Consider the following 27,990-nt stretch of genomic DNA (forward strand, 5'->3'; position numbering starts at 1 on the left):
TGGGGGGAAAAAAGTTTATCTTGAGAATTTGATACAAACCGTATTGATCTTTTGTGAGTTCCACTGTATTTTGTGATATGTTATGTGAATGCCATTCAAATCTAAATATAGGTTAGCATTATCCCAAGTAAGTTTTGTTCAAACCTATAAACAGATTTATGGCGATGAAGGGGTTAAGCAGTTGTTAAGGCTAATCATTTTGCCTGGGAGCACCGGACCACATTTATTTAAGAGGGTGACAGGTTGGGGTCCCGCTGGCCCAGTGAGTTTATCTGGTGAGCAGCAGAGTCATTCGGACCAGGAAGCTGCCAGGTTCAATCCCAAGTCTGTGCTGAGTCAGGGCCTAATAATTTACATCAGTGCCACTGGGTTAGGGAGGGGGAAATCAGCCTGGGTTCCACTCCTGATTGCTGTCCAGCAACCCCTGATAGAAAGTGTGGGGTCAGGACAGCCTCAAGCTCAGTTGTGATGCTATCCACAGTTGAATACCCAGCCCACTCTCTGTTGGTCTCACATGAAGAATGACCACTTGGGTGAGATACCAGAGGTGCCTATGAAACTGTACTCCCATCAAGGGGTCAGCACGTTCCAGAGATGAGGATAGGAAAGAGGTTTTTTTTTTAAAAGCTGTGCAGATTACTGAGAGCCAAAGAGAATGCAGTGATTTGAAATGCATTTTTTATTTCTGAACAACAAATATTGGAGATGCTGGCAAATAGAATTGTGGCAAATCGGAGGCTTGTCAAATTAAATGTTGTGATCACAGCCTAAATTTGCCATTAGAGCTCAATTCAGGGCATGACATTTTAATGTCTGTTCAACCATCTATAGCTGTGCATACAGATAGTTGCATTGCTGAAAGTGACCATTTAGTGCAGGTTTCACTATACATTAGTAATTAATTATTGCAACCCCTACTGTAGGTTATTTTAGTGATAGACTGGTACTGTTTTTAGCTAAACTGGTCCTGATATAAAATCTTGCTAAGCGTTGTAACCATCATTGTTAAACGACTTGACAGCAGTCACTCCTCATTCAGACTGTCCATACAGATTTGCTCCGAGATCCAATGTTGTTCAGCTACCTTGCAACTGCTTGATTCTGTTCACAAGACTGAAGGGTGAGTGTAATGGATATGGAACTCTGGAGTGAGTAATTAATAGTATGCAGGGCTGAATAGAGGGACTGTACAACATCAGGTTAATCCACATTAGTACACTTGAGGTACCTGCCTTTACAGAACATTGAAACCAAAGTGCAACGAGAACACAATTCTTGTGGTGAACAGATGTTCAGTGAGATGTTCTCTTCCATATAAGCGCACATTGGGGTTGGGAGTGTTAATAAAAGATAATGTCACTGCACTAAACATAAGATGTCCTGGGGGTTTCACTTAAGACAGAATCCATCTGGATAGAGTTGAAAAGTACAATGGGAAATGGGAAAATTCTTTATGTATGATATGGCACTCAACAGTGGAGATGAGATAGAGAGCAAGAACTGTAGCCAATGCAGAGAGATATGCAAGAAAAGCAAGGCAATAATATTGAGTGATTTTAATGATCCCAAGAAAGACTGGAATAAAGATAATGCATGTGATCAAAGGAGAACAATTGGAAAATAGAGATCAAAATGTAGTTGGGTTCAATGTAAGAACAGAATAGAATAACAGAGCCAAAGATAAGGATTCTGGAATTGAAAAGGACAAAGTTCAGTGAGGTAAAAAGATATCTGGTCCAAATTATCTGGGCAGAAACATCAGCAAACAGATGAGCAGTGGGAAATCTTCATATATCAGATTGATCAAGTACAAAATAAATCTATTCCTATAAAGATAAAAAGGGGGTGCATCAAAGAACGGAGTTCCACTAATTGGGTAAATACATTAAACTAAACTGAGGCCTAAAATGGAGGCAAGTAATACAGTTAGGTTTAACAATACCAAAGATAATCATGAGGAATATAGAAAGTATAGTGGAGAGATTAAAAGAGAGAGCAGAAAGGCTAAAGGGGAATCAAGGACAAGTAGCAGATTTGTTAAAGGCGCACCTAGAAGAGATGACTAGTAGATAAAGGGAATGCTATACATATAGTGTATATAGATTTCCAGAAGGTGTCTGATAGTGTCTCACAGGAAGCTTGTTGGAAAAATCCAGGCATCTGGTATAAGAAAAAATGTAACGACTTGGATAGCAAGTTGTTACAAGGGGATGCTTGAGATATTAAGACTATTTTTACTGGAGCAGTAAAGACCAAGAGAAGATTTAATTGAAGTTTTTAAAATAATGAAAGGATTTGATAGACTGTTTTCTCTGATGGGGGAAGTCAGCAGTGATTTAAAATGATTACTAAGAAAGTGAATAGAAACATTAGGAGAAATTTCTTAATGCAGTGGTTTGTTGGAGCATGGAATGCTGTGCCACAGGGAGTGGGTGAGGCAGAGATCATTGTATCTTTTAAGGGAAAGTTGTATAAATATTTGAAGCAGAAGAAGAGACAGAGCTATGGGGAGAGCGGTGTGGAGTGGGATTTGTTTTGGATTCTTCTAGCAAAGAGCTGGCACAATGGACCGAATGGCCTTTTTTGTCGAATCATATAATCATCCAGCATAGAACGGGGGCATTCAGCCGTCGCGCCTGTGCCAGTTCTTTGAAAAGCTATCCAATTACTCCAGCTACTGCTTTTTCCCCATAATCCTGCAAATTTTTCCTTTTTAAATATATATCCAATTCCCTTTTTTGTGCTGTAAACTTCTATGGTTCTATTTAAACTAGTGCAGTGAGGATGCAGCACCGTGACCAGATGAGAGTCAAGCCATTGCAGCTTTGGTAGCAGCACCTCTGTACAGTCACGTAATACACACCTCCAATAACATTTGTACCAGTCGATCACTAATTGTTTGGTCCTAGCCTTTGTATTTTGTTTAAAGCCTTGTCTATTTTCCTTTCCATTTGATTAAAATGAAAGCCTGCTAAACCACTTAATGCATCTGTATAATGGCAGTCCTGGCAGAATTACTACTGAATACTTTGTGCTTTTGTCTATGGTGCATGTTTAGCATTTTCAATCTTTGTCCTTTTCTCCTTTTATCTTTGGCCTATATGTGCCTGTGCATAATTTTATGGAAAAGCCTGCATGATAACAGATTGGGCTGAGAAGCCGTGGCGGGGTTATTGACTGTTTTTTGGGGTTCTTTTTTTAAAAAAAATCTTTATCCCACAAGTCTGGCAGTAAAAATTAAGATATGCCTTGCAAGCAATGTATTCATGTAACAGAGCCAGACGGGGTGGCGGAAAAGAAATGGGAGGGAGAAAATGGCCAACCTGCATTCTGTAATTCATAAAATATTTTCTTTTTAAATATCAATGTTTAATGCTGCAAACTACTCTCAGCCCTTCTGACTGTCTGGCGGATTCAGGCCTAAGCATTCAGTTTTGTGCCATTTTACTGATTGGTGTTTTTAAACCATCCCTCTCTATCCAATTGACTAAATTCTGTAGGTTCTTCTAGATGTTAGAGCTGCTTCGTCCCTTATTGTTGGCCTACATGAGACAATAGAATCTTTTTGAGGACTGTAGTAGCATTTTTTGCACCCAAATATTGCAGGAACAAATCTATTCCCTATAATGGACTGTATCCTGAGAATACAGTGTTATAAGGAAATCTTTGTAGTGTATTTATTACCATAGTAAACTGCTGGTTATGGCAGGCTGGGAGCAGCCATTTTACTCTCCCTTCTCTAACGATCACATCACGAAACTCCACTGAATGACATGAATGGGGATCACTGTCCTCGGACCTCTGCTCCTATTCATGATCTCACTGAAGTGGAACATCATGATGTTGCATAAGGGGGAGAGTTCTGGAGAAAATAGCTACCCTCAGTTTGTCTCAAACAGTCAGCTGTACAACATAAAACACTAACAGTGAAGATCTGACAAATGCCACTGAGTATACCAGGGACTTCTTTTAAAATAGTTAAGGTTTTGAAATAATTCAGTAGAATACACATTCCCTTTAAGAAATTGGTTTTGTAAATTTTGCTTATTTTATGTTTCTAGTCAGCATAAGATGGCCAGTAACAATCATTTTTTTCTGATGTTTCCATTGGGAAAAAAATACATTTTGAAAGTTGCAAAAAAAGTCATTACTCAAATGAGTTTTAAAGGCATCAAGAGTGGAATGTAGTCAGTTCACACCAAGCCATTGCTCAGCGAAGGAAAGTGTACTTTAAATTTACATTTTAATATAAATTGTTTATGGAGACAAATCAAACATCAGTTAATATATTGTAAGAAATAGAGCTAGAGAAACCGGTAGGATGAAAAAAACATGTATCTGTTCTAAAATCAGTCTGTCTTTTTGTCCTAATTTTTTTAATGCACCACTTTAAACAAATTTGTAGATATATACATAGTATTCTTTCAAGTGCTCAGCAAGTCACTTCAGTCCCCATTGGCAACAGGGTTTCCATTCCTGAAACTCCTGTTGCAGTCCATGCCAGTTAACGATAGCATCAGGCTCTGTAGTTGGATAGCGTGGTCATATTCACTGCTAAGGCTCAGACATGAAGAATGGCCACTTTGACAAAAATACCAGAAGGAAGCCAGCAACTGTGGATCTGTACAGTAGCAAGAAGTCAATGCCTTCAGAAGAGAAGTAGAGAAAATTGGCAAGGAAAGTAAAGATTAGAAAATATATCCTCTAATCAGTGCTGTTTTGGTCAATACTCAGCACACTTGGACCAAATGCTTGTCTGCGCTGTTTTAGTCCAGTCTAAACACAATTAAATTGTGCATACAGGAATTTGGTACAACTGCACTGAGCATTCAGACCAAAACAGCACCAATTGGAAACTTTGCTCTTAGGAATATATACGTGGTTCTACCTACAAGTGGACCTGTCATTCAGATTTTCTTAAAATTCATACTTGTGTCCATGTAATCTCTCATATTGTCAAATCATTTGTTAATTCTTGTTTGTGTGTGCTTCATACCTTCATTTTCCCATTGATTTCACACTGAAGACCCCTAACCCAGCATAATCTCCTGTGGGAGACACCCTTTCAGTTACAGTTGGATGTTGCCATTTTGTGTTTGTGTTCAGATGTCCTCAAGGCAGCCTTTTTGTGCAGCAAAGGGGTAAGATGGACATTTTTCTCCTGCTAAGTGGCTTTTTCCCCACCCTCCTTGAACCAGCCAGAATTAGAGTGAGATTGGATTTTTTTAAGAGACTGAAGAAGATCATAAAATGTTAAAAAAAAAATACACAGCAGGTCTGTCAGCATCTGAAGAGAGAAAACTCAGGTTGATTGAGAACCTTTGTCAATTCTTCCCAGAGACTAATGGATTTGCTATTTATTTACATCCTGCACAGCTTTTTACTTTATCATGACAAATAGGTGACTGCTAGTGAATCTTGGCAACCACCAAGAGAGTGAGTGATGAGGTATGAATGCCCTCTAAATAACAAAGTTCAAAGATTGTATTGTTCCTGCTCCTTAATTTAGAAAGAAGAACTTGAATTTATATAGCACCTTTAACTCCCTTAGTATGTCCCAAAGTGCATCACAGGCAATTTCTGAACTGTTATGTAGATGAAGGTGGCAGCCAATTTGCATATAGCAAGGTCTTATTAGCAGCAATGAGATGAAGGGCCCGTTCATCTGTTTAGGTGGTGTAGGTTCAAGGATGAATTTTGACCAGGAGAACTCTCCATTCTTCAAAAAAAACGTAATGGGAAGAAAGATGAAAATGATGTGGATATGAAGAGGTAGAACTGGAAAGCTAGAGAGGGAACAAATTGGGCACAGTTTGATCAAAATGCAAGACAAGCAATTGATGGGCACTCTAGCTTTAGCCTTTAAATGCAAGTTGCTATTGTGAGTTCCTACAGATGAGATTGCTAATTTAGTGATAAATTAATAATTTTATGCTGTGGACACATGCCTGCCTACTAAGTGTTTAGTTGGCACTTCCCAAGCTCATTTCATTCACCCTTAAAGCCAGCCGCTAAGGAGACATTCAACCTAATGGTGTGGTCCACATCTTAGAGGTGAAAGGTCAGTGTGTGACCCACCGCATCACCCAATCTACCTCTGCACACAATTAGGCAAAGTTGCTTCGAGTGGAAAATGTGAAAGGAACATGAGCTTTTGAGGCACTCCAATCTGCTGATTAGATTTTTTGTTAGTGAGTTACCACTCTTAATTTAGGTCATTGATTTATTTGCCATTTTTTTCCATCAATTTGTACATAAGGAAATCTTGTGAAAATACTGGAATGTGGCCAAGGAGTAAATGTAGCACCCTGTATGATTAAGTCATTTAGACTAACAAGGTCCCAACTTGGATCCCCAGTCTGTACTGTATTAGTTGATCTCATCTAAGTTGGCATTTGGGACATTACAATTGTCCTCAGCACTGCTGGACTATGAAGGGAAAGAATCAAACAAGGCTCCCATCCCAGTTTGCTGTCCATTGACCCTTGCTGGAAAGTATGCATGTATGGAGGTATAGGGTTGAGAAGCTTGCTGTTGGCTGTGATCCTCTTGTGATCAACTAGCCTGCTGGTTCTCACTGCCTAGGGTCACATTTGGGTAATGCAGAAGATGGTGACTGTGAAACCACACTGCAGCAAGGTTCGGGACATTGGAAAGGCAGAGAGAAAAATGAGGGGAGAATACTGCAGTCCAAAGGCAAATTGAGTGGAAGGAAAAACTCAGCATGTTTGAGATATATGGCAATCCAATTTATGGCACAGGAGATAAATCACAGGAGAGGGAAGAGTTTATGTCGAGCACACCATGTCACAAATAAAAATTGCTACAAAATAGAATTTGTGTTTGAGCCAATTAACTGACTTATGATTTTTTCATTTTACTGCAAGTAGTTGGCTAAAGGAAAAGTGATGTTAGGTGGTTGAGTGTTGAATCTGTAGCTACAAAGTTCAGCTTCCAGTTCTAGCAACATTTTTAATCTATTTATTTAAAGACTGGTTTTGCTCTACTTTGCTGTGTACAATTGTGCACCAGGACTGCACTATGGGGCAGTGATACTCTGAGCCATTTGTGATCTGACTCCCCTTCACCTCGAAGCAAATTTGCTGCTGCTCTGTGTGTCTCTGAGCTTCTATTTGTGGCCTGCCCATCTCTGGGTTATTGACCAAATTGAGATTCAGTGCTGTTCCCTCTTTGTCTTCCCCTCCTTAATTAAAAAAAAGGCAAGGAAATACCTTTAAGGAATACTATTAAGAAGTACTATCGGGAAGTATTATGAGTCAAGACTATTTGGCAGTACAGTTAAGTAATAGGGTTATTCCAGCATTCATAGAACAAATTTTCTATTTGTTTCTCTACCTGTAAGAACTTTTCTATCCTCCATGCAGCAACTGCCCTTGGATAATGCAGGCCATTAATCAGTAATGTTCGAGCAAAGGCAAGTTTAGACCTGCAGTCCATCACCCCTTGTTGCAGCATTTCCATGGCCTTTGAACAATACTATAAAATAAAAAACTAACTTGCATTTAGAAAGCATCTTTCATGTCCTCAGAATGTCCCAGAGTCAATTAATCATTTTAAAGTGTCACTGGTGTTACAAGGTAAACACACAGCAAATTAGTGCGCAGCAAGGTCCTGCAAACAGCAATTAGGTGAATAGCCAGTTGGTTTGTTTTTGGTGGTGTTGGTTGAGGGATAAATGTTGGCCAGGGCACTTCTCTTCAAATAGTGCCATGGAACGTTTTTACATTTACCTGAGATGGTAGACAGGGCTTCAGTTTAACATCTCATATAAAAGACTGCACCTACATTGAAGTGTCAGCCTAGATTTTATTCTCAAATCACGGAATGAGCCTTGAACCCATGACCTGCTGACTCAGTGGCAGGAATACTAACACTGACCCAAGTCTGATACTTTGATTGGCATTGTGGGCCTTGACAAGATGTTTTGATTTATACTGGTGTAGTGAGTTGGAACCCACAGCAAACCATCCTTTCCCTTCTGTTGACAAAGCAAAGAGGGAACATCCACTATGTGCTTTATCTTTTTTTTAAAGTGTCGCGAGCACAATGGTGAATTTTTTTGATGCCCGAGTGTTTTTCTTTGTTTGAGTCTCCCCTCATAGAGTGGGGCAGCCTTCTGAAGACTTCAAAATTGAGTTAAAATTACACTAGGTTAAGCAACTTTAAAAAAAATTCTTTAATTTGCTCATGCAAAATTTAGATCACTTTATGCTCATTAAGGTGAGGGATACTGGGAATGGAACATTTTCCCATTTTAGGCACCTGGGTCAGAAAACATTTTCAGGTCAGGTATGGCATGGTTAAAAGTTACTCAGGCCAAGCAAACAAACTGCCTCAGGCTTAACCTCAGAAGAGCACTCCATACTGAACTAGTGTGACACACTTCCACTCCCCACACCAGCCATTTAGTGGCTTCCTTGAGATTTACCGTCAGTTTTGTGCTGTAGGAACAGGACTGAATATAATTCCTGGTCCCAGAAATGAAAGGCTTCCCCATAGCAATGCCTAGTTCAGGAGAGTTTTTATTGGATCAAGAATCTGTTCGTATTCTGTCATTAAAAACTACAATAATGAAATCTGTGTTAGTTATAGACTTTGATTTGAAATAATTTTAGGTTTACCAGGTATTCAGATGTACAATCTATTGTAAGTAGGCCTTCAAAAAAGGGATGTTGTCTCTTGAGTCTTGCCGATCCTCAGACAAACCATTATTTTTGGTTTTACTAATACTTAACGTGGCAATATTTATCCGCTTTATTCAGTACCGTACACATATTCTCCATTGTCTTTCTTATGCCTGATGTAGAAAAGACAGAAAAATTGGCTCATTCTTTTTTTTTAATTTTCTTTCTCATTTTTTCACACATTTACCCAAGAGTATCACAATCATCACACAAGCTCCTCCCTCATTTACTTTACTAATCCAGCAATACGAAGGAATTCTGAGGGAAGGTAAAAGGTCAGAATGCCTCACGATTCCACTGTTGCGGGACGGATGTACACTGCTTGCAAGATGTCTTGCGGCAAAAAGACCCCTGTTATGAAACCAGTAGCAGTACACGTGCATTGTGTGGAGCAGCTATGATATGCCATTTTTAAAAAAAAATGCTTTTTCTCTCCTGACAGAAACCGTGCGAGCAATGACCCATGTGATTAACCAGGGAATGGCCATGTACTGGGGCACCTCTCGATGGAGTGCGATGGAGATCATGGTAAGACCAGTACAGGAGTTTGAACTTCAGCACAATTCATTCTTTTGTATTTTTCAGAAACAATTACTGGTATAGGGCCATGGAGCAACAGTGTATTGCATCCAGAGGAGTGGGATATAGGCTTGTGTCCAAGATCCTTCACTCTGTGGGTTCCTCAGCCCAACCAAGTCACTGTTACAAATGCAGAACAGGGTCAGCTTCTCCTCCACGGGAGTTTGTTTTGTACTGTATCATCCTATTGCAATTGGGGCAGGTGTCTGTACAGTACTGGGCCATCCTACAGTGATTGTGTAGTATTGGACTATCCTACAGTAAGTGGAACAGTACAGTACTGGACATTCTATTATGAAATACTGAATCATTGTACAGGGTATAGCGATTATACAATACTGGATCATCGTATAGTGATTATACCATACTGGATCATCCTATAGGAGTTCAGCAGCTAACTATTCCATCCCCATAGCGACTCTGTTAACAATGAGTTTACTTGCAAGTAGAGTTTTACGTGTAGTTGTACCGAAGTGACTACTATGTTGATTGCTTTTTCTGATTCTATTAGTAATAGATTTATAACTAACTAACTAATAATAGCTGAATGTAGTTTGTTCATTAATAATGCAGGGCAAGTAATCTGAAAACTAGTGTTGAGCTAATTTTTGTTCCTGTTTCAGATGTCAGTACACACATAAGTTAGTTAGTTCACATTTTTTTAAATCAAGAAATGCTGCTAAATCTTACAAAGGCATAAAAATGCTTCTCCAATGGCGCAACTGATCAGGAAAGCTCCAAGTTCAATTGCCTGTCTGTGGTTTTACTTCTCTAACGCTTCATCTCATAACACGGGTGCAGATGCCCAGTAATTTTTCATTTTTCATTCTCCAGAAAAACACATACATTAAACAACATACTTTTCAGCTTAACAGAATCTCATCAGTCTACTATGAAAGATCAAAGAAAGCTAATCATCAGCACAATAATCTTATAAACAATGACCAGCAATATAACGTTTACAAAAACCTTCATCCATTCTACATTTGTGTTGTCCCAGCTGGCTACAGTCTGTGCTGAGTTATGGCAGTAAAGGTGTCAGTCCCCTGCATTGGGAAAGGAAAGAATCGGACAGGCTTCCTGCTCCTCCTCACTATCCAGTGAGTCGTGCTGGGAAGACTTGTCAGGAGCTCCTGTCACTACCGGCTTCAGAGCCTGATTGGGGATGATTAGAATTTCCTAAGGACACCTCTCATAGATACTGTACCACCCATATTAATGTTACAGGGTCTGAGGTGGTCACTAGACCCTTCCCCTCTCTACCACCCCTCAATCACATTCTTTTTTTTAATGTTATCTCATCCCCCACCCCAGGCTGCTCCCTCAATCTTCCCTACCTCCTACAATCTGCTGATTTTTGAAACCCAAGCTTAGAGTCACCTCTTGACTTGCCTCAGCTTCTGTCCTACTGTCTTCAGGTTTACTGGTGCCCTGTATGAGGGGTCGTGGCCCTTCACCTGGGTTTGTCAATTTGAAAAATGGTTCCAAATAAATGTTTCCTTATAACTGGACTCCTCTTAACATATCAACAAGATAATAAAACACATAGTAGGACTGTATTTTTTTTTACTTGTTGATCAGATGTTTTAAGAAATGAACAAATAATAATTAGCTATTGTGCATTATGAAATAGCTTTTAGAAACGCCAGTTCATCACACCTCCCAATAGTGTTCCCCAGAGAATCTGTATTGCTTTAAAAGCAGGATATGATAGCATAGTTCTGCAGAGGAAAGTGGGACAGGTGGGAGGGGGACTACTGGACACATTAGGAAAGGAGGATTCGTGAGAACATTTAGGAAGGGATCAGCTGACTATGGAGAATGACTTCAAGGTGTTATTCATGACGAAGGGGCTTAGAGGTAGGAACCCTATGCAGACTTGGAGGTCCCTAAACTTTGGCTCTTTCAACCTAAGCTTTCTGTTCTTGGTTAAATACAATGTGTCCCTAAGGGGAGAGCATGTGCACTTATAGCAGGCAAACAATCTCTAAATGTATGGATTTCTCAGTAGCTTGAGTGGAATCTTGGGTATATTGCTGGGTTTGTATGTATCAGATACCTTGAACAAATAACAGATACAATGTGGATTACAACTCGAGGTGTATGTTCTGCATAGTTTGTGTAGTTTCCTTTAATGTGAGAAAATGTTAAATAAGTTTCTCAGGAATATCCTCTGATTTCTTTGAACAACTTCAATATCACCTAGGTCATGTGAAACGTGCAGCCTCACAATCTTCACATTATTACATTACAATCTGTTCATTATTGCATTACGTAAGAATATCCCAAAACCTCGCTAGAAATCAATCAGTCAAAGATCCAACTAGAGACTTGTTGGAAGCTTTAAATGTGCCTTACAGTATGTGGAGCATTCATCACTTAGGATTGTGTGTTTTAAAATAGCTCTGTGGTCCCTCAGTGCACCTCCATTGACCTACACTCATGTACTTTTTCCTATTTAACTTCCAAAGAATCTGCTTTCTCCATATTTTCTCATTTTTACCAGTGCAGCTGTATGAATATGTTTTGGCTTCCTAAATTTCAAAGTGTATACTTTTCTACTATGTAACTTATCCTAGTGTGTGTCTTTTTGACAATATTCTCTTCCTTGTCTTTCTTCTGTGCTTTTTCAGTGTGCCTTTCTGATGGTCTCTGTTTTGCATGTGCTTTCTCTCTTGTGCCCATGATTAGCAGTAAATGTACAGACTGACACTAAAAGCAGCGGTGATGTGGGAAATATTCTAAAATATTAATGGCCATGGGGCATCTATTAATAAAAATGTAGTCACAAAACATTTTGGTTTAGTCCCATTTGTGTCTATTTTAGTTGCATCCTCAAACTGTGAGAGAATAGCTGAAATTTGATTTGCCTCGAGGAAATACCCAGTTTCTGACAGTGCACAGTATGTTGATGCCATGATCCCAAACTGGATTCACCTCGTTCACGCAGAATAAACCAATTCTCCCACGACAGAGTCACTGATCAATATGTTTTTAAGCCATATTTCTTCAGAATTTTTCATATGTGCATATATTTGCGATATATTTTGTGGTTTGAGTGTTGTGGTATTGTCATTTTTTTTTTATTAACTCCTTTTATCTGTAAAAGCTGCACCCTGTGATCAGATTCCCTCACTGGATCAGTCATTCTATTGTAGAAACTGAATAAAAATATTGGTTATGTTTGCTGTATTTCTGAGTTAATAACTCTATCACTATTGATGTTAATTCATCTCCTTCATATAGCCGGACTTGGGTAATCCATCAAACCAGCACCCATCACAGGCTGGGTACTTGTAAATATTCAACTAGCAGAATCAGCTAGAACACAAGTTTAGGTGATCCTCTACCTTCCTATAAGAAATGAAAAATGGCAAGTTAGGAAGAGGTGGGGGTGGGGAGGGGGGGGGGGGGGAAGAGGCGGGGAGGATTCCTGCACATTCCCTCCTCTTCTCCCCACCCCTCTTCTAAGCCTGAGACTTCCTTAGACAAGAAATGGGAAGTCCCATAGCAAGGAATTTCTTCTCCCAGAGGGTTGTGAATCTGTGGAATTCTCTGCCCAAGGAAGCAGTTGAGGCTAGCTCATTGAATATATTCAAATCACAGATAGATAGATTTTTAACCAATAAGGGAATTAAGGGTTATGGGGAGCGGGCGGGTAAGTGGAGCTGAGTCCACGGCCAGATCAGCCATGATCTTTTTGAATGGTGGAGCAGGCTCGAGGGGCTAGATGGCCTACTCCTGTTCCTACTTCTTATGTAATCTAGAAGGTCCGCTTCAAGTCCAGTCCCCCACCCTGACCCTGTGATACGTAGAGCTCCATTGGCACTGATCACCCCCCGCCCCCGTAAATTGCTCAAGTGTGAACCTGGACCGGGATGCAGAATTAAGACCTACTCAAAGTAGGTTGCAAAAGTGTGCAACCTGGCAGGACAGAAACATATTTATTCCCTGGAATAGAACATCTATAGTGTAATGCTTCTTCCCATAACAAATAACAGTGGCTGTGGTACATTGTTGACTGCTGAGATTGTGTACCATAAACCATCTCTGCTAGCATTATGTGGATAGTTATCTTTGCAAAATGTGCCTGTGAAAATTTAGCATCATTTATTATCAAAATGGTACAATGCAAACCACACGGTTAGAAATTAGGCGTATCTAAAATGTATATGGTTATGTGAATGAAATTGTGACGTGAATAATACTGTGTTTAAATGAAGTATAAGTTGTGTTTTACTGGCACTGCTTAAGTTTCGTTTTCCTGGAAAATGAGCATGAGATAAGAGACTCTAGCCTTGGGAGAACAGGGCCAGATGATTTATGGGTAAGGCAGTCCTCAGCCTGCTGTAAGGCTATGTACAGAGCCCATGTGTAATGGCTATGAGAAGACCCCTGACAGGCAGGAGATAACATGAGGGTTGGTCTTTTTCCATGGCTTAATCAAAGAATTCAACATACCATTGGGCACCTGTTAAGGGGAACCTCTATAGGTTTAAATGGTCCTGTCCATATTCTACCTCCAGTCCATCCCATAAAAGAAAGACCTGAAAAGCCCTTAGTACAGACGGTGGAGTGAGGACTCCTCAGAGTGGACTTAATGCTGACTTCGGTCTAACACTCTTGGGCAGTTCAGAAAGAGAGAGGAAGAAGAGGAGCTGTTGGTACACGCCAGCCATCTGTCCGATCAGGTCTGGTACCAGCTACTTGTCACGGTCGTATGTTTTTGCTATATAACTAGTGTGCTATATTCGGTGTTAAACTCCGATTAAATGCAATATATCCACCCATATTGGTTTGCACTTGATCCTAATTATTTGATGCATAATTAAAACACAACTTGTACAGCATTTAATTAGGCAGCTATGACCGCAATTGGCTAGAACAGAAGAAAAGTCAGGGATGAGAAAATACCATTTGGTCCATCAAAACCTATCTCTCTCTATTACATTAACCTTCACGTTGAAGCCCATCCCCTCTGGACATTAACTCTCCCAACATGCATTCTAATGGTGTTTTGAATTACCCTAATGTTTTTGTTTCTCTTACTTTGGCAGATTATTCCAAACAGTAATTACTTTTTGATTAAAGAAGTTTGTTTCTAATATCTGTTCTAGGTTTACCATTGATTAATTTTACAGTTATGTCCTTTGCTCCCATTTCCTTGCACTTTATAGCAGCAGTCTGGGTTTAATGTGACTGAATGCTGATTTTTTTTTCGGTGCGCAGAAACTGTTGGGTAATAATGTTGGATGATTCAGCAGAGAATGCTAACTTAATGTTGTGAAAACTAAAGAAAAATCTGCCAAGTGCCCTTCAACCCACAACTTGGAAATAACCCTTTGTGTTAGCTATTTTTTGACAAGTGGTTTTGATGATGGAAAACCCTCTTTCAAGATGAGTTGGAAAGTGACCTCTATCATTAATCTGTCATTTTTAACTGTCTCTATCTCTGTCCTGCAGGAGGCTTACTCAGTGGCTCGTCAATTTAACCTCATCCCCCCAATATGTGAACAAGCTGAATATCACCTCTTTCAAAGAGAGAAAGTTGAAGTGCAGCTTCCAGAGCTTTTCCATAAGATCGGTAAATGCTTTTGCCAATTTATGCTTATAACAATCAGCTGCTTCAAATCATTTCTTTCCTTTGCCCAATTTTCTCTTCATTCCAAACTCAGGACACCAAACAAAATAAATGTTAAAATGTTTTGATGTCTGGTTTACATTTTAATAATTTCTGGACATCTCACTCAAAAACTAGTTTGTTGAGCTGAAAATAGAAGGGTAGAAACCCCAATTGCTTCCCTATTTCTGAATTTGCCTGAGATTACTGGATCGCTGCTTTTCCCAAGCTGTAACACTGGAGAGGCACAATTGTGCACGTAACTAACTTTTCTAATCATACTACTCTCTCCTTTCTTGAAGGTGTTGGTGCAATGACATGGTCCCCTTTGGCCTGTGGCATTATTTCTGGAAAGTATGACGCAGGGGTTCCACCTTACTCTAGAGCTTCCTTAAAGGTACAGTAAACAAAAGCTTAAATGTATTGCCAGATTCCAATTCATTGCTGTAATCTTAAGGTTTAAGCCAATTGTAGTACACTTATCACTACTCTGGCTGAGATACGCCTAAGTCAGGATAGACTTGGGATGGAATGCAAGACCATCACTATCTATGTTCAATTTATTTTAATAAACTATTGTAATAATTGTGTTTTGGTATGTTCAGTAAGAAGGCTTTTGTTATGTTTTTCTTTATCAGTAAAACAACTTTTCAGATAAAATTTAAAGTTATATTTAGAAACAAAAGGAAAATTAATGTAAAGGAGTTGAGGCAGCTGGAATCATCTAAGTTACACCTAGTAATCTACATACTGATCTAGAGAAATGTGAAGTTTTAGCAACTGGTTTGAAATGGGAACCCATTTTATGATCATTACTAGAGTAACAATGCTGAATTCACCTGAGTCATGTACAGTATAGCTACCTCACCATCTCATTCAGAGAGTGATTGGGGGTAATTGTAAAGTTCTGGCTCCCAGAGTGGAGTGAACTGCCTCACCAACTCCAGCTGCCTAGTCATCTTTGAGAATAAACACGAGCTGGGCTGTTGTATATTTACAGGGTTACCAATGGTTGAAGGATAAGATTCTGACCGAGGAAGGCAGGCGGCAGCAAGGAAAACTAAAAGAGCTGCAAGGCATTGCGGAGCGACTAAACTGCACCCTCCCTCAGCTAGCAATAGGTAAGGATTTAAATATCACTGCTTTGAAATAGATAGAGAAAACATGAGTTATTCTTGGCAGCAGACTGGAGCTACAACTCCTTTACAACTCTCTGACACCGTGTCACTGTAAAAGTACTGAGACATACAGCGTCGTTTCTTCACATGTCTGAAGACGGGTTAGGAAATTTGGGCACACAATACACGTGAATTTCCAATCGCTTAATGATTAGAAAGTTTGGCACTGCGCACTCTAGTTTCTAGTATGTGCCGTTAGTGGATGAGGCTCCCAATTGGAATACGGAATCAGAAATTAATCGTACTGCAACAATTTTAGCAAGCTTTTATTGTCATTCAGTGAAATCAATCCACAGTTGTTTACAACCCTTTCACTTGCAAGATCGTGGGTTAAAATCAAACTAAGAATGAGATGCTGGTCTTCTCACTGAGGTGGAAGACATTGCATGTTAGAGCAGAGCTCTGTTACATTTGAAATTCAGTCCAGATTATGATGATAATCATCTTTCTGACTGGGCAGGATGCAATGTTTGAACACTATGTTTTCACCTCAAATGTCAGGTCAATGCAACCCATCCCTCTCAGTTATTCCAATTTAATTGCACACCCCGAATTTCCTGGTGAATGTCAACAACAGCCTTATATAATGCTTTTAATATAGAAAAATATCCCAAGGCACTCCGCAGAGGCATCTGGAAAAATGGAGGCCAAACCTAAAAAGGAAAGATTAGGAGGGGTATCAAAAGCTTGGCCAAAGAAGTGGATTTTAAGGAGAAGTCTAAAGGATGACGGTGGTAGGAGGGTGGAAAGCCTTGTTGAAGCAATTTCAGAGCCTGGGGTCTAAGTACCTGAGGGCACAGTGCCAGTGATGGGGTAAAGGAAAGAGAGGAAGTACAAGAGGCTAGAGTTAAAGGAACTGAAAGTTTGTAGGGCTAGGGATGAGGCATGTAGAGATTTAAATTTAAGGTGTTGGAGACCGGAAGCCAATGTATCTCATTGAGGAGAGGAGTGAAGGGTGAGTGGAACTTGGTGTGGGATAGGATATGAGCAACAGTGTTGTTGAGCTGAAGTTCACGGAGCGTGGGGGATGGGAGAACGGCCAGAAAAGAATTGACGTGACCACTTTCAGAAGTGACAGTGGTTTGGATGAGAGTTTCAATGGCAGATGGGCTGAGGCAGAGGCGGGCAATGTTATGGAGGTGAAAGTAGATGGCCTTTGTGATGAGAGTATATGAGGTCAGAAACTCAGCTCGGGGTCAAATAGGATGCTGAGACTGGGTCAGCCTGAGACGGTGGCTTAGGGTACAGAGTTTTGGGCAAGGCCAAAGATGATTTCAATCCTGCCCCTGCTGGCCTGACATTCTTGACATTTTAAAATGTCCTCCAAGCCTAAAACTGGTTCTAAGACTTTTGTGTTTTCTTCTGCACTTTTCAATCAAAAGGATAACTGTATTTAATGGTAAAGCTTTAAGGATTAGGCCGTGTACAGCTATTAAACCCTCCGATTGAGAGTGGAAAAGAAATAAAGCACATACCAGACCAAAAACTTTCTCAATTTATATTTGTAGAAACTCTAACGATACATTGAAGTCATTGGAAGCCATAAATATAGAATATCATAGTATTATACATCATAAATGATTTTGGAGTTCACAGATTGAGAGAGGTGCTTGTGCAGATGAAGAATTGCTTCCGTTCTCTCTCTCTCTCTCTCTCTCTCTCTCTCTCACCGACGACTCTCATCGGGGTAAATAATGGGGCTGAATTCGTGGCATGTATGAGGTGTGCACACGCCCAAAGGGGCCCCGAAAGTTTTGTTTAGGCAAGCACTGTGCATGCACCTAAATCCGGAACTTGCGATTTGTCAAGAATTCTCTCGACAGATCGTACGAATCTGAAGTAAATGAGCATTCTCTGGCGGAAAGTTGGGCTATTTGCCCAGCGAATGCCCATGAAATTCTTACGATAGATAAAAGCAGGGGTAAGGTCTTCTTTAACAGCGTAAGACTTTTAAAGGACAGAAAAATACATATTTTTCAATAATTTGAACATTTAAAAACCTGGAAATAAGTTTATTTTTAGACCCTTTAAAATATGTACATTTATTTTTCAAAAAAATTTAATTTTGTTTTAAATAATTAATTAATTTCCATCTTGAGTCATTTTAAATGTGATGTTTATTTAATTCATTTAAATGTTTTGTGTGTTTTGGGGGTATTCCCATTAATACTTATGGTGATTCCGTATATACAGAACTCACCACAAGTATTAATGGGAATACCCTACTTTGATTGGTAGGGCCGGCCCATGTGATCCCAGGGGCAGGTACAAAATGTCTACGTTCCTGGGATACTGGGCCTCTACGCAGGCCTTCGCGTAGAGGCCCAGGATCGTAAGTCTCCGGACCACCAGGTTAGTCGTAGATATTTTTCAGGTCGGAAGAATCTGTCTTCCGACTGCAATTTCTGCATCATTACATTTATCATTGTTCTCATACAATGCTTAATACATTCAAATACCAAATTCTGCTCTGCTATTTAAACAGATCGACCCTTACCTATAGCACAGAGATGGGCTTGGTACAAGCGTGTCAAGTAACTGTGTGAGAACTATAATATCTACCCTTGACCCTGTAATTGTAACTGCCAAAAGTAAAACTCTTACAAGAATACAAGACTTGCTCTTTTTTTTTTTAAAAAGTACAGAAACTCCACATTCATTTTAAAGGTGGAAAATACTTTGAATATCACAGCTCTCTCACATACCACAAAACTGACAGATTGTTGCTGTTTAAGAATTGCAGGGATTGGAGTGGAGATTATTTATAACAGATGTGTCTCCCTCTATGGAGAATTACGTTGCTATCTGAGTCTGTTTCATCTACGTTATTCACAGCGTTGCAGATGGTGTTCAGAGACTGCTCACTCCCTGAGTTTCAGTTTTAATACATGGGTGGAACACACAGCCTTTTCCTAAAGTAAATCTCCAGCCTGAATCACTGATTACACATTTGTTACATCTATTAACTCAGCAGCTACACACGGCACCTCGTAGGGTAATGTCCCTGCCCCTCCACCAAGTCTCCATCCAAACTGCTGTGCAGAGGTCCTACACAAAGCCACGAGGAAGAGGGAAGGCCAGAGGGTGCAGGCTCTGAGTGGCCAGCTTGAGCCCTGGGAGCAGTTGATCTGTTCGGCCTGTCAACCATCAGGGAGAGTGTGGGTTCAAAGCAACACCCAGAAGGGCACTGAGATTTACTTTAATCTGCGTTAAAAATCTTTCTCTCGCATCTTGGTGGCAATCACATCTACACATGCACATAAATGACTGAAAAGAAAGGAGTGGCAACCGAAAGGTGCCCTCTTAACAGCTGAAGAGAAAGATTGCAGGAAAAGATGTTTTCTAAGTTGCTGGGCAGTGATGATCAGACAGAGACGACAGCCTCAAAGTGACAGGCTCATTTTAATTTATCCATGTGCCACTAGTAATTGAAAGGTTAATGGGCAGACCACCCATGTTTTACACCACTTCAGACAGCTGTTCTTGGGATCAGTGTCTCATATTGCAGACAACATTGGAGGCAAAGAGCTCACCACCTTTATGCTGCTAGGTGGTACTGGGCATAACATGGGTTTGCTGCTGACTATACATTATCAATATAAAAGCATGTACAGCATTCATAACCTAATGGTCTTGTGTTCTTTTTGCAGCCTGGTGTTTAAGGAATGAGGGAGTTAGTTCTGTGCTAGTAGGAGCTTCCAACACTGAACAACTTTTGGAAAACATTGGAGCAATACAGGTCTGTATTGCAGCTTAAGCCAAGCAGCTGTTGTTGTCCTCACAGATACTACAGCAGCTGTATGCGGCTTATACATCTTGCTTTTGGCTGTTGAACAAGATCGATAGTCTCTGTATGTAAAAATTCACATGGGTACAAATATGGAATATATATTATACAAGAATTGTATGGCATTCATAAAGGAGACACGGGCTGATTGTATAGGCCATCACTGACACTGGGCAAATGAATTGGTGTCAATTCATCCATCACTAGCACAGCTTGTCAATTCAAATAACAGCAAGTCAGTCAGTTATCTGAAGACCAGATGAGGGTACGCTTTCAAGTGTCATCTGTTACGGGAACATCCGAATACCTTGGGGTTTTTTTTCCCCTTCCTACCTCGCCCTAACCTGCTTCTCCTATAGGTGCTGTTTCCTTGCCAGGATACAGTTCTACTGATGCTGTTTCCTTGCCAGGATACAGTTCTACTGATGCTGTTTCCTTGCTAGGGTACAGTTCTACTGGTGCTGTTTCCTTGCCAGGATACAGTTCTACTGGTGCTGTTTCCTTGCTAGGTTACAATTCTACTGGTGCTGTTTCCTTGCCAGGATACAGTTCTACTGGTGCTGTTTCCTTGCTAGGATACAGTTCTACTGATGCTGTTTCCTTGCTAGGTTACAATTCTACTGGTGCTGTTTCCTTGCCAGGATACAGTTCTACTGATGCTGTTTCCTTGCTAGGGTACAATTCTACTGGTGCTGTTTCCTTGCCAGGATACAGTTCTACTGATGCTGTTTCCTTGCTAGGGTACAGTTCTACTGATGCTGTTTCCTTGCTAGGGTACAGTTCTACTGGTGCTGTTTCCTTGCCAGGATACAGTTCTACTGATGCTGTTTCCTTGCTAGGGTACAGTTCTACTGATGCTGTTTCCTTGCTAGGGTACAGTTCTACTGATGCTGTTTCCTTGCCAGGATACAGTTCTACTGATGCTGTTTCCTTGCTAGGGTACAGTTCTACTGATGCTGTTTCCTTGCTAGGGTACAATTCTACTGGTGCTGTTTCCTTGCCAGGATACAGTTCTACTGATGCTGTTTCCTTGCTAGGATACAGTTCTACTGATGCTGTTTCCTTGCTAGGATACAGTTCTACTGATGCTGTTTCCTTGCCAGGATACAGTTCTACTGGTGCTGTTTCCTTGCTAGGATACAGTTCTACTGATGCTGTTTCCTTGCCAGGATACAGTTCTACTGATGCTGTTTCCTTGCCAGGATACAGTTCTACTGATGCTGTTTCCTTGCTAGGATACAGTTCTACTGGTGCTGTTTCCTTGCTAGGGTACAGTTCTACTGATGCTGTTTCCTTGCCAGGATACAGTTCTACTGGTGCTGTTTCCTTGCTAGGGTACAGTTCTACTGATGCTGTTTCCTTGCTAGGGTACAGTTCTACTGGTGCTGTTTCCTTGCTAGGATACAGTTCTACTGGTGCTGTTTCCTTGCTAGGATACAGTTCTACTGGTGCTGTTTCCTTGCTAGGTTACAGTTCTACTGGTGCTGTTTCCTTGCCAGGATACAGTTCTACTGATGCTGTTTCCTTGCTAGGATACAGTTCTACTGATGCTGTTTCCTTGCTAGGATACAGTTCTACTGATGCTGTTTCCTTGCTAGGATACAGTTCTACTGATGCTGTTTCCTTGCTAGGTTACAGTTCTACTGGTGCTGTTTCCTTGCTAGGTTACAATTCTACTGGTGCTGTTTCCTTGCTAGGATACAGTTCTACTGATGCTGTTTCCTTGCTAGGATACAGTTCTACTGATGCTGTTTCCTTGCTAGGATACAGTTCTACTGGTGCTGTTTCCTTGCTAGGATACAGTTCTACTGGTGCTGTTTCCTTGCTAGGTTACAATTCTACTGGTGCTGTTTCCTTGCCAGGATACAGTTCTACTGATGCTGTTTCCTTGCTAGGTTACAGTTCTACTGGTGCTGTTTCCTTGCCAGGATACAGTTCTACTGGTGCTGTTTCCTTGCTAGGTTACAGTTCTACTGGTGCTGTTTCCTTGCCAGGATACAGTTCTACTGGTGCTGTTTCCTTGCTAGGTTACAGTTCTACTGATGCTGTTTCCTTGCTAGGTTACAGTTCTACTGATGCTGTTTCCTTGCTAGGATACAGTTCTACTGATGCTGTTTCCTTGCTAGGTTACAGTTCTACTGATGCTGTTTCCTTGCCAGGATACAGTTCTACTGATGCTGTTTCCTTGCTAGGATACAGTTCTACTGATGCTGTTTCCTTGCTAGGTTACAGTTCTACTGATGCTGTTTCCTTGCTAGGTTACAGTTCTACTGATGCTGTTTCCTTGCTAGGATACAGTTCTACTGGTGCTGTTTCCTTGCTAGGGTACAGTTCTACTGATGCTGTTTCCTTGCTTAGGGTACAGTTCTACTGATGCTGTTTCCTTGCCAGGATACAGTTCTACTGATGCTGTTTCCTTGCTAGGGTACAGTTCTACTGGTGCTGTTTCCTTGCTAGGATACAGTTCTACTGGTGCTGTTTCCTTGCTAGGATACAGTTCTACTGGTGCTGTTTCCTTGCTAGGATACAGTTCTACTGGTGCTGTTTCCTTGCTAGGATACAGTTCTACTGGTGCTGTTTCCTTGCTAGGATACAGTTCTACTGGTGCTGTTTCCTTGCTAGGTTACAGTTCTACTGGTGCTGTTTCCTTGCCAGGATACAGTTCTACTGATGCTGTTTCCTTGCTAGGATACAGTTCTACTGGTGCTGTTTCCTTGCTAGGATACAGTTCTACTGGTGCTGTTTCCTTGCTAGGTTACAGTTCTACTGGTGCTGTTTCCTTGCCAGGATACAGTTCTACTGGTGCTGTTTCCTTGCTAGGGTACAGTTCTACTGATGCTGTTTCCTTGCTAGGGTACAGTTCTACTGATGCTGTTTCCTTGCCAGGATACAGTTCTACTGATGCTGTTTCCTTGCTAGGGTACAGTTCTACTGGTGCTGTTTCCTTGCTAGGATACAGTTCTACTGGTGCTGTTTCCTTGCTAGGATACAGTTCTACTGGTGCTGTTTCCTTGCTAGGATACAGTTCTACTGGTGCTGTTTCCTTGCTAGGATACAGTTCTACTGGTGCTGTTTCCTTGCTAGGTTACAGTTCTACTGGTGCTGTTTCCTTGCCAGGATACAGTTCTACTGATGCTGTTTCCTTGCTAGGATACAGTTCTACTGGTGCTGTTTCCTTGCTAGGATACAGTTCTACTGGTGCTGTTTCCTTGCTAGGATACAGTTCTACTGGTGCTGTTTCCTTGCTAGGTTACAGTTCTACTGGTGCTGTTTCCTTGCCAGGATACAGTTCTACTGATGCTGTTTCCTTGCTAGGGTACAGTTCTACTGATGCTGTTTCCTTGCTAGGATACAGTTCTACTGATGCTGTTTCCTTGCTAGGGTACAGTTCTACTGGTGCTGTTTCCTTGCTAGGGTACAGTTCTACTGATGCTGTTTCCTTGCTAGGGTACAGTTCTACTGATGCTGTTTCCTTGCTAGGGTACAGTTCTACTGATGCTGTTTCCTTGCTAGGATACAGTTCTACTGGTGCTGTTTCCTTGCTAGGTTACAATTCTACTGGTGCTGTTTCCTTGCTAGGGTACAGTTCTACTGGTGCTGTTTCCTTGCTAGGATACAGTTCTACTGATGCTGTTTCCTTGCTAGGTTACAGTTCTACTGGTGCTGTTTCCTTGCCAGGATACAGTTCTACTGATGCTGTTTCCTTGCTAGGATACAGTTCTACTGATGCTGTTTCCTTGCTAGGATACAGTTCTACTGATGCTGTTTCCTTGCTAGGATACAGTTCTACTGATGCTGTTTCCTTGCTAGGATACAGTTCTACTGATGCTGTTTCCTTGCTAGGATACAGTTCTACTGATGCTGTTTCCTTGCCAGGATACAATTCTACTGATGCTGTTTCCTTGCCAGGATACAGTTCTACTGGTGCTGTTTCCTTGCTAGGATACAGTTCTACTGATGCTGTTTCCTTGCTAGGATACAGTTCTACTGGTGCTGTTTCCTTGCTAGGATACAGTTCTACTGATGCTGTTTCCTTGCCAGGATACAATTCTACTGATGCTGTTTCCTTGCCAGGATACAGTTCTACTGATGCTGTTTCCTTGCTAGGATACAGTTCTACTGATGCTGTTTCCTTGCCAGGATACAGTTCTACTGATGCTGTTTCCTTGCTAGGATACAGTTCTACTGGTGCTGTTTCCTTGCTAGGGTACAGTTCTACTGGTGCTGTTTCCTTGCTAGGATACAATTCTACTGATGCTGTTTCCTTGCCAGGATACAGTTCTACTGATGCTGTTTCCTTGCTAGGATACAGTTCTACTGATGCTGTTTCCTTGCTAGGATACAGTTCTACTGATGCTGTTTCCTTGCTAGGATACAGTTCTACTGGTGCTGTTTCCTTGCTAGGGTACAATTCTACTGGTGCTGTTACTCTTTGGTAACTCACCCAAGTAGTCTTTCATCATGCATAACCTTGATTTTTGAGTAACAGTAAACTATTTCAATCACAGCTAACCGTATCCTGTTTTCACACAACATTCACACCTACGCACTTCCAGTAGGGTTTGCTGGGTCATTTTCCCCCGGGAGTGTGCTTCTCGCTCGCCCAGCCGAGATCGGATAACTCAACACAGACTGGGACCTTTCTTGGTCTGTTTAGTTCCACTACTCACTGAATGAACTCACTGAGCCTTGTTACGTCTCGTTAGTTCAAATATTGGTTTATTTGCTCTGAGGGAAAGGTGACTAATACTAAATGTTCGAAATGGAAAGTTTTTGATTCCCCAACACAAACCTCTCACCTTAATAAACACCAAAGTTACACAAAATAGAGTGAGTGCAATTTCATTGTGATTATAAAAGGCTTTAGATTAAAATGAAATCCAGTACGGTTATCCTTTTTTTCCTCAGGTTCTTCCCAAGTTATCCTCATCAGTCGTGCATGAGGTCGATGGTATCCTGGGAAACAAGCCATACAGCAAAAAGGATTATCGATCCTAATGAGGGATTCCGATGGGCCTGGACTGTTATCATTTCAAAAGCAATCTTCTTTGCCTGCTCGAGCTGTAACTGAAGTTAATACCAGTATGCTTCTGACGAAGGAATTAAACTTCAAGTTCCTGATGCTACAGAAAAGGATCAAACAAGAAAAATCTACCACAAACCAATGCTGGCAAGGCACAGCTGGTTCAGTGGGCTACCTGTTACCTTTGCTAAAAAATATTTTTACTTTTTTTTTTGAAATGCAAAAATGTCTGAGTTGCAACAGGTGTGACAGTAAAATTAACATCAGATTTGACTAGTTTGCCCTGGGATGCAAAAACATGTTACACCTGTTATTTTAAAGAAGAGCTACTTGCTGGATGTTCAGTCTCGTTGATCATGAGTATAATGTATGACACTGCTGGAAGCTGCATTTAGCAGATTTGACTGTAATCTAACTTGCTTCCTAGGACTTCAAATCAACCAGGGTTTTTTAACCCCCAAAAAGTGTTGTGGGGTTCCAGATCTGCACACTTGTGTATATGTTAGAAACATGCAATTATATATATATATATATAGATATATATATATATATATATACATAAATATATAAATATGGGCCATAGGCTCAGTGACCTTTCAGAAGCTATCTCTGGTGCCCACATCTATTAAAGTGTTGGAGATGCTGATTTGGAAAAAAAAATTTAACTTAATATAACATAATCTTGTGGCACAATTGAGCATTGTCTCCTGACAACTGGCTGTATATATGTGTCGGTAACAATGTGATTACTATTACAGGAATCAGAGTTTGGTTCTACTTTCCAACAACTTGTAGGACTGTAGATTTAAAACAAGCAGTGGCTCTTGACTAATCTATGCATGAATCTATTATAATCAGGATCCGTGTGTATGTATATGCTGCTGATTATGTAAATGCTTTGAATCCATGGGCTGTTTTGACCATATTACAATAAAGAGATTGATATTGGATAGATTGGGGACTGGACATTTAAAGAACTATTGCACTTTTATAGCAGGTCATTATTTGAGTCCTTTTACCTTTTTTTGTTAGTTTTTCCGTCCTCTCCTATCCCCTAAAGTGTAGTACAGAGCAAATGCTGCACTGGAGGTGCTCACCTTTGATGAGACATTAAACCAAGGCCTAATCTCCCTGATCAAGTGGTTCAGGTGTGTATTAAAGATTCAATGGCACTATTCAAAGAGGAGCAGGGGATTCTCCTGACATTTTGCCAGACATTTTTCCCTCAAACAAGTGGGTGTTTTTTTTTATTCATTCATGGGATGTGGGTGTCACTGGCAAGGCCAGCATTTATTGCCCATCCCTAATTGCCCTCGAGTGGCTTGCCAGGCCATTTCAGAGTCAACTACATTGCTGTGGGTCTGGAGTCACATATTGGCCAGACCAGGTAAGAATGGCAGATTCCCTTCCCTAAAGGACCAGATGGGTTTTTACAACAATCCGGTAGTTACATGGTCACCTTTACTGATACTGGCTTTTTATTCCAGATTTATTTAACTGAATTTAAATTCCTGCAGTGTCGTTGTGGGATTTGAACTCTTGTCCAGATTATTGGTCAAGGACTCTGGATTACTAGTCCGGTAACATTACTGTTCCTGTAATTAGTGTGAATACACCAATAAAAACACACACCATTAACTGGTGCTTGGGGATCTTGCTGTATGTAAAATGGCTGCCGCATTTGCCTAAAAAGCAAGTGTCCCTGCCCTTCACAGTAAATTCACAGGAAATGAAGATCTGAGATGTAATCTGCACTCTGTAAATGCACATCTTTCTTTTAGCCATGTTGCTCCTGATCAACTTGGTTATTCCTAAGGCCACACGAGGAGGAATGTTTGAGGAGTAAGGGGCAAAGTGTGTCCTTTGCCAATTCCATCTAACATTGCAGCCTCTGGATACCAGTGCAGTTCTACAGAATGTTCCAGAATAATGGCTTAAATTTCCCTTACAACATTACTGCTTATAGAGCCCATAATCTTTAGGGATGAGGATAACTGGATCTAAATTTTAAAACAATTTGAAACTGCTACAACCACAAGAAGTTCCGGTTATTATTTCTTCCCACCCCAGCCCCTCAAACTGTTCTTTCCTGGGGTATTGAATGATGCAGCACAGGAGACCATTTGGACCATTGTGCCTGTGCCAGATCTTTGAAAGAGCGATCCAATTAATCCCACTTCTCTGTTCTTTCCCCATAGTCCTGTCACTTTTTCCCTTTTAAGTATTTATCCAATTATCTTTCAAATGTTACTATTGAATCTGCTGCCACTCCCCTTTCAGGCACCGCATTCCAGATCACAGCTTGCTTGCTGCAATAAAACACGCTAGTGTCATGGTGCATTCCTATCTGCAATAACACAGCAACACCTTGCATTTATATAGCACCTTTAACATAGTAAAACGTCCCATAGCACTTCACAAAAACACTGACAATCAAAATTTGACACTGAGCCACATAGGGTGATATTAGGACAGTAGGTTTTAAGGAGCATCTTAAAGAGGAAAAGAAGTGGTGAGCTTTAGGGAGGGAATTCCAGAGCTTAGCGCCGAGGCAGCTGAAGCCACGGCCACCAAGGGTGGGGCGAAGGGAGTGCAGAATGGACAAGGGGCCAGCATTGGAGGATTGTCTGGCTGGAGGGAGGGGGGTGGGGGGAGAGAAAGTTCAAAGAGAAATGGGAGTGATGTGTGACTTGCCATGTTGTTTCTCACTCTTAAACAACCAGGGCTGCTTCACTGTTACTCCTAAGATTTCCCTGACTGACTGCTTTGAAGTGAATGTGTTGGCTGGACTGGAGAGTACTACTGGTAAAGGGGGGTAGATAGCAAAAGGAGCAAAGGGCTGGTAGGAAGGGGGTGGGGAAGCATGAGTAATTGAGGGAGGCGATGGAAAGGGCTCTATTGACGGCCACATTTTCACCGCAGCCCCCGCCCCAAATTGAGCCAACAGTCATTTCTGGCACTTTTCCCACCAGATTATGCACTGCAGCAACTCACCAAAGCTTCTTTGACAGGACCACCCAAACCCCCAACACCTAGAAAGACAAAAGCAGCAGGTGTATGAGAACACGGTCGCCTCCAAGTCACACACTATCCTGGTC

The 27,990-nt window shown here is 41.0% G+C and overlaps 1 protein-coding gene across 6 annotated transcripts in view; it reads left to right on the top strand.

Moving 5' to 3' along the window:
* The window catches only part of kcnab2a (potassium voltage-gated channel subfamily A regulatory beta subunit 2a), a 315,007-nt gene extending 287,539 nt beyond the window's left edge, over window positions 1–27,468 (top strand). For all 6 annotated transcript variants that reach the window (XM_070860410.1, XM_070860412.1, XM_070860411.1 and 3 more), the window contains 6 exons: window positions 9,148–9,233; window positions 14,748–14,868; window positions 15,207–15,301; window positions 15,905–16,025; window positions 19,733–19,821; window positions 24,778–27,468. In XM_070860410.1, the coding sequence (XP_070716511.1) occupies window positions 9,148–9,233; window positions 14,748–14,868; window positions 15,207–15,301; window positions 15,905–16,025; window positions 19,733–19,821; window positions 24,778–24,867 (602 nt within the window). In that variant the 3' untranslated portion in view covers window positions 24,868–27,468. The remainder of the gene's footprint in view (window positions 1–9,147; window positions 9,234–14,747; window positions 14,869–15,206; window positions 15,302–15,904; window positions 16,026–19,732; window positions 19,822–24,777) is intronic.
* Window positions 27,469–27,990: the final 522 nt, after the last annotated feature.

The sequence above is a fragment of the Pristiophorus japonicus genome, chromosome 18 (genome assembly GCF_044704955.1).
Source record: "Pristiophorus japonicus isolate sPriJap1 chromosome 18, sPriJap1.hap1, whole genome shotgun sequence".
Taxonomy (NCBI): domain Eukaryota; kingdom Metazoa; phylum Chordata; class Chondrichthyes; family Pristiophoridae; genus Pristiophorus; species Pristiophorus japonicus.